The sequence below is a fragment of the Cydia amplana genome, chromosome 25 (assembly GCF_948474715.1).
Source record: "Cydia amplana chromosome 25, ilCydAmpl1.1, whole genome shotgun sequence".
NCBI classification, from domain to species: Eukaryota; Metazoa; Arthropoda; class Insecta; order Lepidoptera; family Tortricidae; genus Cydia; species Cydia amplana.
This window is the reverse complement of record NC_086093.1, coordinates 9,519,818-9,531,776: the sequence shown is the minus strand read 5'-3', so window position 1 is coordinate 9,531,776 and position 11,959 is coordinate 9,519,818. Positions and strand designations below refer to the sequence as shown.

Sequence of the window (11,959 nt, the reverse complement as noted above, 5' to 3'; positions counted from 1 at the left end):
ACCTATCCTAACCTAACCTAACCTAACCTAACCTAACCTAACCTAACCTAACCTAACCTAACCTAACCTAACCTAACCTAACCTAACCTAACCTAACCTAACCTAACCTAACCTAACCTAACCTAACCTAACCTAACCTAACCTAACCTAACCTAACCTAACCTAACCTAACCTAACCTAACCTAACCTAACCTAACCTAACCTAACCTAACCTAACCTAACCTAACCTAACCTAACCTAACCTAACCTAACCTAACCTAACCTAACCTAACCTAACCTAACCTAACCTAACCTAACCTAACCTAACCTAACCTAACCTAACCTAACCTAACCTAACCTAACCTAACCTAACCTAACCTAACCTAACCTAACCTAACCTAACCTAACCTAACCTAACCTAACCTAACCTAACCTAACCTAACCTAACCTAACCTAACCTAACCTAACCTAACCTAACCTAACCTAACCTAACCTAACCTAACCTAACCTAACCTAACCTAACCTAACCTAACCTAACCTAACCTAACCTAACCTAACCTAACCTAACCTAACCTAACCTAACCTAACCTAACCTAACCTAACCTAACCTAACCTAACCTAACCTAACCTAACCTAACCTAACCTAACCTAACCTAACCTAACCTAACCTAACCTAACCTAACCTAACCTAACCTAACCTAACCTAACCTAACCTAACCTAACCTAACCTAACCTAACCTAACCTAACCTAACCTAACCTAACCTAACCTAACCTAACCTAACCTAACCTAACCTAACCTAACCTAACCTAACCTAACCTAACCTAACCTAACCTAACCTAACCTAACCTAACCTAACCTAACCTAACCTAACCTAACCTAACCTAACCTAACCTAACCTAACCTAACCTAACCTAACCTAACCTAACCTAACCTAACCTAACCTAACCTAACCTAACCTAACCTAACCTAACCTAACCTAACCTAACCTAACCTAACCTAACCTAACCTAACCTAACCTAACCTAACCTAACCTAACCTAACCTAACCTAACCTAACCTAACCTAACCTAACCTAACCTAACCTAACCTAACCTAACCTAACCTAACCTAACCTAACCTAACCTAACCTAACCTAACCTAACCTAACCTAACCTAACCTAACCTAACCTAACCTAACCTAACCTAACCTAACCTAACCTAACCTAACCTAACCTAACCTAACCTAACCTAACCTAACCTAACCTAACCTAACCTAACCTAACCTAACCTAACCTAACCTAACCTAACCTAACCTAACCTAACCTAACCTAACCTAACCTAACCTAACCTAACCTAACCTAACCTAACCTAACCTAACCTAACCTAACCTAACCTAACCTAACCTAACCTAACCTAACCTAACCTAACCTAACCTAACCTAACCTAACCTAACCTAACCTAACCTAACCTAACCTAACCTAACCTAACCTAACCTAACCTAACCTAACCTAACCTAACCTAACCTAACCTAACCTAACCTAACCTAACCTAACCTAACCTAACCTAACCTAACCTAACCTAACCTAACCTAACCTAACCTAACCTAACCTAACCTAACCTAACCTAACCTAACCTAACCTAACCTAACCTAACCTAACCTAACCTAACCTAACCTAACCTAACCTAACCTAACCTAACCTAACCTAACCTAACCTAACCTAACCTAACCTAACCTAACCTAACCTAACCTAACCTAACCTAACCTAACCTAACCTAACCTAACCTAACCTAACCTAACCTAACCTAACCTAACCTAACCTAACCTAACCTAACCTAACCTAACCTAACCTAACCTAACCTAACCTAACCTAACCTAACCTAACCTAACCTAACCTAACCTAACCTAACCTAACCTAACCTAACCTAACCTAACCTAACCTAACCTAACCTAACCTAACCTAACCTAACCTAACCTAACCTAACCTAACCTAACCTAACCTAACCTAACCTAACCTAACCTAACCTAACCTAACCTAACCTAACCTAACCTAACCTAACCTAACCTAACCTAACCTAACCTAACCTAACCTAACCTAACCTAACCTAACCTAACCTAACCTAACCTAACCTAACCTAACCTAACCTAACCTAACCTAACCTAACCTAACCTAACCTAACCTAACCTAACCTAACCTAACCTAACCTAACCTAACCTAACCTAACCTAACCTAACCTAACCTAACCTAACCTAACCTAACCTAACCTAACCTAACCTAACCTAACCTAACCTAACCTAACCTAACCTAACCTAACCTAACCTAACCTAACCTAACCTAACCTAACCTAACCTAACCTAACCTAACCTAACCTAACCTAACCTAACCTAACCTAACCTAACCTAACCTAACCTAACCTAACCTAACCTAACCTAACCTAACCTAACCTAACCTAACCTAACCTAACCTAACCTAACCTAACCTAACCTAACCTAACCTAACCTAACCTAACCTAACCTAACCTAACCTAACCTAACCTAACCTAACCTAACCTAACCTAACCTAACCTAACCTAACCTAACCTAACCTAACCTAACCTAACCTAACCTAACCTAACCTAACCTAACCTAACCTAACCTAACCTAACCTAACCTAACCTAACCTAACCTAACCTAACCTAACCTAACCTAACCTAACCTAACCTAACCTAACCTAACCTAACCTAACCTAACCTAACCTAACCTAACCTAACCTAACCTAACCTAACCTAACCTAACCTAACCTAACCTAACCTAACCTAACCTAACCTAACCTAACCTAACCTAACCTAACCTAACCTAACCTAACCTAACCTAACCTAACCTAACCTAACCTAACCTAACCTAACCTAACCTAACCTAACCTAACCTAACCTAACCTAACCTAACCTAACCTAACCTAACCTAACCTAACCTAACCTAACCTAACCTAACCTAACCTAACCTAACCTAACCTAACCTAACCTAACCTAACCTAACCTAACCTAACCTAACCTAACCTAACCTAACCTAACCTAACCTAACCTAACCTAACCTAACCTAACCTAACCTAACCTAACCTAACCTAACCTAACCTAACCTAACCTAACCTAACCTAACCTAACCTAACCTAACCTAACCTAACCTAACCTAACCTAACCTAACCTAACCTAACCTAACCTAACCTAACCTAACCTAACCTAACCTAACCTAACCTAACCTAACCTAACCTAACCTAACCTAACCTAACCTAACCTAACCTAACCTAACCTAACCTAACCTAACCTAACCTAACCTAACCTAACCTAACCTAACCTAACCTAACCTAACCTAACCTAACCTAACCTAACCTAACCTAACCTAACCTAACCTAACCTAACCTAACCTAACCTAACCTAACCTAACCTAACCTAACCTAACCTAACCTAACCTAACCTAACCTAACCTAACCTAACCTAACCTAACCTAACCTAACCTAACCTAACCTAACCTAACCTAACCTAACCTAACCTAACCTAACCTAACCTAACCTAACCTAACCTAACCTAACCTAACCTAACCTAACCTAACCTAACCTAACCTAACCTAACCTAACCTAACCTAACCTAACCTAACCTAACCTAACCTAACCTAACCTAACCTAACCTAACCTAACCTAACCTAACCTAACCTAACCTAACCTAACCTAACCTAACCTAACCTAACCTAACCTAACCTAACCTAACCTAACCTAACCTAACCTAACCTAACCTAACCTAACCTAACCTAACCTAACCTAACCTAACCTAACCTAACCTAACCTAACCTAACCTAACCTAACCTAACCTAACCTAACCTAACCTAACCTAACCTAACCTAACCTAACCTAACCTAACCTAACCTAACCTAACCTAACCTAACCTAACCTAACCTAACCTAACCTAACCTAACCTAACCTAACCTAACCTAACCTAACCTAACCTAACCTAACCTAACCTAACCTAACCTAACCTAACCTAACCTAACCTAACCTAACCTAACCTAACCTAACCTAACCTAACCTAACCTAACCTAACCTAACCTAACCTAACCTAACCTAACCTAACCTAACCTAACCTAACCTAACCTAACCTAACCTAACCTAACCTAACCTAACCTAACCTAACCTAACCTAACCTAACCTAACCTAACCTAACCTAACCTAACCTAACCTAACCTAACCTAACCTAACCTAACCTAACCTAACCTAACCTAACCTAACCTAACCTAACCTAACCTAACCTAACCTAACCTAACCTAACCTAACCTAACCTAACCTAACCTAACCTAACCTAACCTAACCTAACCTAACCTAACCTAACCTAACCTAACCTAACCTAACCTAACCTAACCTAACCTAACCTAACCTAACCTAACCTAACCTAACCTAACCTAACCTAACCTAACCTAACCTAACCTAACCTAACCTAACCTAACCTAACCTAACCTAACCTAACCTAACCTAACCTAACCTAACCTAACCTAACCTAACCTAACCTAACCTAACCTAACCTAACCTAACCTAACCTAACCTAACCTAACCTAACCTAACCTAACCTAACCTAACCTAACCTAACCTAACCTAACCTAACCTAACCTAACCTAACCTAACCTAACCTAACCTAACCTAACCTAACCTAACCTAACCTAACCTAACCTAACCTAACCTAACCTAACCTAACCTAACCTAACCTAACCTAACCTAACCTAACCTAACCTAACCTAACCTAACCTAACCTAACCTAACCTAACCTAACCTAACCTAACCTAACCTAACCTAACCTAACCTAACCTAACCTAACCTAACCTAACCTAACCTAACCTAACCTAACCTAACCTAACCTAACCTAACCTAACCTAACCTAACCTAACCTAACCTAACCTAACCTAACCTAACCTAACCTAACCTAACCTAACCTAACCTAACCTAACCTAACCTAACCTAACCTAACCTAACCTAACCTAACCTAACCTAACCTAACCTAACCTAACCTAACCTAACCTAACCTAACCTAACCTAACCTAACCTAACCTAACCTAACCTAACCTAACCTAACCTAACCTAACCTAACCTAACCTAACCTAACCTAACCTAACCTAACCTAACCTAACCTAACCTAACCTAACCTAACCTAACCTAACCTAACCTAACCTAACCTAACCTAACCTAACCTAACCTAACCTAACCTAACCTAACCTAACCTAACCTAACCTAACCTAACCTAACCTAACCTAACCTAACCTAACCTAACCTAACCTAACCTAACCTAACCTAACCTAACCTAACCTAACCTAACCTAACCTAACCTAACCTAACCTAACCTAACCTAACCTAACCTAACCTAACCTAACCTAACCTAACCTAACCTAACCTAACCTAACCTAACCTAACCTAACCTAACCTAACCTAACCTAACCTAACCTAACCTAACCTAACCTAACCTAACCTAACCTAACCTAACCTAACCTAACCTAACCTAACCTAACCTAACCTAACCTAACCTAACCTAACCTAACCTAACCTAACCTAACCTAACCTAACCTAACCTAACCTAACCTAACCTAACCTAACCTAACCTAACCTAACCTAACCTAACCTAACCTAACCTAACCTAACCTAACCTAACCTAACCTAACCTAACCTAACCTAACCTAACCTAACCTAACCTAACCTAACCTAACCTAACCTAACCTAACCTAACCTAACCTAACCTAACCTAACCTAACCTAACCTAACCTAACCTAACCTAACCTAACCTAACCTAACCTAACCTAACCTAACCTAACCTAACCTAACCTAACCTAACCTAACCTAACCTAACCTAACCTAACCTAACCTAACCTAACCTAACCTAACCTAACCTAACCTAACCTAACCTAACCTAACCTAACCTAACCTAACCTAACCTAACCTAACCTAACCTAACCTAACCTAACCTAACCTAACCTAACCTAACCTAACCTAACCTAACCTAACCTAACCTAACCTAACCTAACCTAACCTAACCTAACCTAACCTAACCTAACCTAACCTAACCTAACCTAACCTAACCTAACCTAACCTAACCTAACCTAACCTAACCTAACCTAACCTAACCTAACCTAACCTAACCTAACCTAACCTAACCTAACCTAACCTAACCTAACCTAACCTAACCTAACCTAACCTAACCTAACCTAACCTAACCTAACCTAACCTAACCTAACCTAACCTAACCTAACCTAACCTAACCTAACCTAACCTAACCTAACCTAACCTAACCTAACCTAACCTAACCTAACCTAACCTAACCTAACCTAACCTAACCTAACCTAACCTAACCTAACCTAACCTAACCTAACCTAACCTAACCTAACCTAACCTAACCTAACCTAACCTAACCTAACCTAACCTAACCTAACCTAACCTAACCTAACCTAACCTAACCTAACCTAACCTAACCTAACCTAACCTAACCTAACCTAACCTAACCTAACCTAACCTAACCTAACCTAACCTAACCTAACCTAACCTAACCTAACCTAACCTAACCTAACCTAACCTAACCTAACCTAACCTAACCTAACCTAACCTAACCTAACCTAACCTAACCTAACCTAACCTAACCTAACCTAACCTAACCTAACCTAACCTAACCTAACCTAACCTAACCTAACCTAACCTAACCTAACCTAACCTAACCTAACCTAACCTAACCTAACCTAACCTAACCTAACCTAACCTAACCTAACCTAACCTAACCTAACCTAACCTAACCTAACCTAACCTAACCTAACCTAACCTAACCTAACCTAACCTAACCTAACCTAACCTAACCTAACCTAACCTAACCTAACCTAACCTAACCTAACCTAACCTAACCTAACCTAACCTAACCTAACCTAACCTAACCTAACCTAACCTAACCTAACCTAACCTAACCTAACCTAACCTAACCTAACCTAACCTAACCTAACCTAACCTAACCTAACCTAACCTAACCTAACCTAACCTAACCTAACCTAACCTAACCTAACCTAACCTAACCTAACCTAACCTAACCTAACCTAACCTAACCTAACCTAACCTAACCTAACCTAACCTAACCTAACCTAACCTAACCTAACCTAACCTAACCTAACCTAACCTAACCTAACCTAACCTAACCTAACCTAACCTAACCTAACCTAACCTAACCTAACCTAACCTAACCTAACCTAACCTAACCTAACCTAACCTAACCTAACCTAACCTAACCTAACCTAACCTAACCTAACCTAACCTAACCTAACCTAACCTAACCTAACCTAACCTAACCTAACCTAACCTAACCTAACCTAACCTAACCTAACCTAACCTAACCTAACCTAACCTAACCTAACCTAACCTAACCTAACCTAACCTAACCTAACCTAACCTAACCTAACCTAACCTAACCTAACCTAACCTAACCTAACCTAACCTAACCTAACCTAACCTAACCTAACCTAACCTAACCTAACCTAACCTAACCTAACCTAACCTAACCTAACCTAACCTAACCTAACCTAACCTAACCTAACCTAACCTAACCTAACCTAACCTAACCTAACCTAACCTAACCTAACCTAACCTAACCTAACCTAACCTAACCTAACCTAACCTAACCTAACCTAACCTAACCTAACCTAACCTAACCTAACCTAACCTAACCTAACCTAACCTAACCTAACCTAACCTAACCTAACCTAACCTAACCTAACCTAACCTAACCTAACCTAACCTAACCTAACCTAACCTAACCTAACCTAACCTAACCTAACCTAACCTAACCTAACCTAACCTAACCTAACCTAACCTAACCTAACCTAACCTAACCTAACCTAACCTAACCTAACCTAACCTAACCTAACCTAACCTAACCTAACCTAACCTAACCTAACCTAACCTAACCTAACCTAACCTAACCTAACCTAACCTAACCTAACCTAACCTAACCTAACCTAACCTAACCTAACCTAACCTAACCTAACCTAACCTAACCTAACCTAACCTAACCTAACCTAACCTAACCTAACCTAACCTAACCTAACCTAACCTAACCTAACCTAACCTAACCTAACCTAACCTAACCTAACCTAACCTAACCTAACCTAACCTAACCTAACCTTTTTTTTTTTTTTTTTTTTTTTTTTTTTTTTTGTTGACGGAGTGGGGAATGCGTTTACGCATCCCTCCCCGGCCGTGGGGCAAGGCCATAATGGGGAGGGTATGTGGGACTCCCTCCTTCGACTCCCTCTCCTAGCGAGAAGGAGCGAAAGAGAATACCCACTAAACCCCACTCCGTTGTCCCCCTCTCAGACGTTGTATGGGGGCATCATGGGCTCGCGCATTCATTCCTCCATGATGCCCCCCGTCTTTTCCCGGCGTCCCCAGGGAACCCGCACTTTGGGAGGGGAGAATCAATGACCATTCTGATTCTCCCCCCAGACGTGTAGGGCCTAAATATCCATATTTTGTCCCTCACAGGCCCGTTGGTCGATGTTACTCACTTGAGGGGCTCTTTGGGTCTTCAGAAGAGCCTCTTTGCCTTTTGCTGGTGGGGGCGTACAGGAAAAGCCACCCATTATGTGTCCCGCTGGGCGTTTGGCCGCATGACATACCGAGCAGAAGGCAGTCTCCGCCTAACCTAACCTAACCTAACCTAACCTAACCTAACCTAACCTAACCTAACCTAACCTAACCTAACCTAACCTAACCTAACCTAACCTAACCTAACCTAACCTAACCTAACCTAACCTAACCTAACCTAACCTAACCTAACCTAACCTAACCTAACCTAACCTTTTTTTTTTTTTTTTTTTTTTTTTTTTTTTTTTGTTGACGGAGTGGGGAATGCGTTTACGCATCCCTCCCCGGCCGTGGGGCAAGGCCATAATGGGGAGGGTATGTGGGACTCCCTCTTTCGATTCCCTCTCCTAGCGAGAAGGAGCGAAAGAGAATACCCACTAAACCCCACTCCGTTGTCCCCCTCTCAGACGTTGTATGGGGGCATCATGGGCTCGCGCATTCATTCCTCCATAATGCCCCCCGTCTTTTCCCGGCGTCCCCAGGGAACCCGCACTTTGGGAGGGGAGAATCAATGACCATTCTGATTCTCCCCCCAGACGTAGGGCCTAAATATCCATATTTTGTCCCTCACAGGCCCGTTGGTCGATGTTATTCACTGAAGAGGCTCTTTGGGTCTTCGGAAGAGCCTCTTTGCCTTTTGCTGGTGGGGGCGTACAGGAAAAGCCACCCATTATGTGTCCCGCTGGGCGTTTGGCCGCATGACATACCGAGCAGAAGGCAGTCTCCGCCTTGCAGTCCACCCTCTTGTGGTCCGGCCTGCTACACCGGAAGCAGAGACCGCTCCTATCTACTGGCGACGGGCATAGTGCTCTGGTGTGCCCCGTGCCCATACACCTGAAGCACCTCATCGGTGTTGGGTCCAGCGCCACTACTAGAGCCGAGGACCATCCTATTTGAAGTCGACCCGCTGCGGTGACCCTCTTGGCTGCCGTTATAGGGCACTGTGCCAGAGTCGACGCTGTCCCATTATATTGGGCCCTAATCGATCCCACCTTAACTTCATTTATTGAGCACTCTCCCAATTTAGCGATTGCTCCCGCGATCTCTTCCTGAGTGGCTGCCTCATCTAGGCCCGAAATGCGTAAGTCCGCCATTTTGGTGGGCCTGTATACTCGGGCTTCCTCTCCGATCACCTCCGTCATTTTTCGGCAGAGTTCGTCAGCCGCCCTACCATTGTCGGACCCGGACACCTCAAGTATCCTGGCTCCAGCAGCTGTTTTGCGGACCTTGACGTGCTCTACACCCACATCAGCAAGCTTCACCGATTTGGTGACCTTAAACAAAATTGAGGCGTATGTCGCCTCAGAATCCGGCTTCAAGGCCATCACGATCGCGGCCGTGGCGGGCACAACCAGCTTCCGCGGGCCCGCTGGTGCCGGTTTCCGAGCCGGGGCGGCAGGGGGGGAAGGGGGCTTGGCGGATTTGCCATTGCCCCTCCTGACAACCTGCGTCCAAGACTCAGCAGGCGCTTGTGTGTTTGTTGCCGGCTGCGAGGGTGGAGAGGCACTAGGCTCCTTCACCGTCTTCTGCCTAGGAGCAGAGTTAGCCCTCTTCTTGGTCGCTGGTGCCGAAGGCTGGGCCACAGGGGCCTTAGGCTGCCTTGTGGGCGGCGCACCTGTCACTGCCCTTGAGGGCGGCGCCCCAGATTGAGGTTCCGGCTGGTTCGCGGTCGTCTTATTCCTGTCCGCAGCGAGAGGAGGGCGGGGGACCGGCTCAGGGAAATAGCCCGTGCGGGCCGAGATCATGTTTCCCATGGTAATTGTAAGGTCCCGCTTCAGATCCTCCTTCAATTCCTTGAGGGCCTCTTTGAGGGCCTCAGAGAAGTCCGTCGCCTGGCCGCATTGGGCCGTCGGGGCCTGTGGGGGCTGGATCGTCCTCTCAGATAAGGCTCTACGAAGGGCCTTCATCTCGGTCTGACATTGGGCAAGTTGCTCCCGCATTAGGTTATTGTCCGCCTTTAAGGCCCGCAACTCCTCGTCCTCTACTCTATCCGCCAGGACGTCAGTGGCCGCCAGGATGTCCCGGCAGGCCTGGTTCAGTTTGCCCCAGACTTGTCCATTTAGGTTGCCGGATTTTCCGGCAGCCTCTAGGACAATATGGGTCGCCTCCCGCACTATTTCTATGTAGTCCGTCCCTGTGTATAGGGGCGGGCTGCTTTCTGTCATTTCTTGACTTGGAGAAGGGGACGGGCTCACCATCCACGGCTCCTTATCCCCCTTCTTTTTGCTGTCCCCCTGGGACCTTCTCAGGAGTAAAGGGGGGACCACTCCCTTTTCCTTTCCCTCCTGGCTGTCCAACACCTCCAAGAGCAAGTCCTCCTTATAGGCCTTCAGTCTGGCCTTGGCTGCTGCCAGGCCGGTAAAGTGGCCTATGGAGGCTTTCTTCACCATGGCCTTGGCCCTACCCCTCAACGCGGTGCTAACTTTAGGCCCGCTCCCAACGTGAGTCTCATACTCCAGGACCCGGTTTCCCTCATGGGGCCTCTTCTTGGAGGCGGCCTCAGCCCTGTCCTGGCCCTCCATAGGTTCCTCCCAGTCGGGCGAGGTCGAAGAACCCGCCCCTGAAGCCCCTTTATGGGGCCCAGTGATTGGAGCCATCTCCGGATTCAACCCCTGCGCGGGGTTATCCATATAATTACTACGCGAAGACCACCCCTTATGGGTGGAATTCGCCTAAAAAAGGTGAAAAACCAAAACACCTAACCTAACCTAACTATTTTGGTCAAGTGCGAGTCGCAGCAGAACCAAAACAGCAAAAACAAACTTAAAATTATTTTATGCGACGGGCTGTAGCGTCACTCCTGGTTGAGCTACAAATCTCGAACCAAGGTCAAAAAATAGTTCTAAGTATGTGCTATTTACCCCTAATTTTTAAAACTAAAAATATTTAATATTTTACAATTTACAAAATTTCTAAGACGAAAACCAACTTATGTTTGCGTTTACCGACGCCTGATAAACAGGAATAGCAATCCTTTAAAAAATTAATAACTACTAAACTAAGCCCTCTAAAAATATAATTCAAACGGATTTGAATTCCCTACAACTAGCTTAATCTAACTAACCTACTACAAAGAATTTATTTACACAAGAACAGAAGATATGATTTTTTGAAAGTGAAATCTCCTAACGTCGTCAACCGCAAATGGGGTAAACCTTTTACCGAACTCGTGAACTTTGAACTCCAATATCTCCCGAACCAGAGGTCGGATCGATATGGGGTAAAAAGCTCCGTGTAGAGCAAAAAGCCGACCCAATTACAAAATTAACAGACGTAGGAAAAACACAAAGAAAAAGAAGATGTGAATTTTTCAAAGTGAAAAAGCGCCTGAAGAAAAAAGTGAATTTATATGTAAAGTGAAAGAAATTAAAAATACTAT

The 11,959-nt window shown here is 43.9% G+C and overlaps 1 protein-coding gene across 1 annotated transcript; it reads right to left on the bottom strand.

The window, feature by feature from the left end:
- Nucleotides 1–9,125: 9,125 nt before the first annotated feature.
- On the bottom strand, nucleotides 9,126–11,210 carry LOC134659655 (uncharacterized). The gene has a single exon (XM_063515331.1). The coding sequence runs from the start codon at nucleotides 11,208–11,210 to the stop codon at nucleotides 9,126–9,128; it is 2,085 nt and encodes a 694-aa protein (XP_063371401.1).
- Between the last annotated feature and the right edge of the window lie 749 nt (nucleotides 11,211–11,959).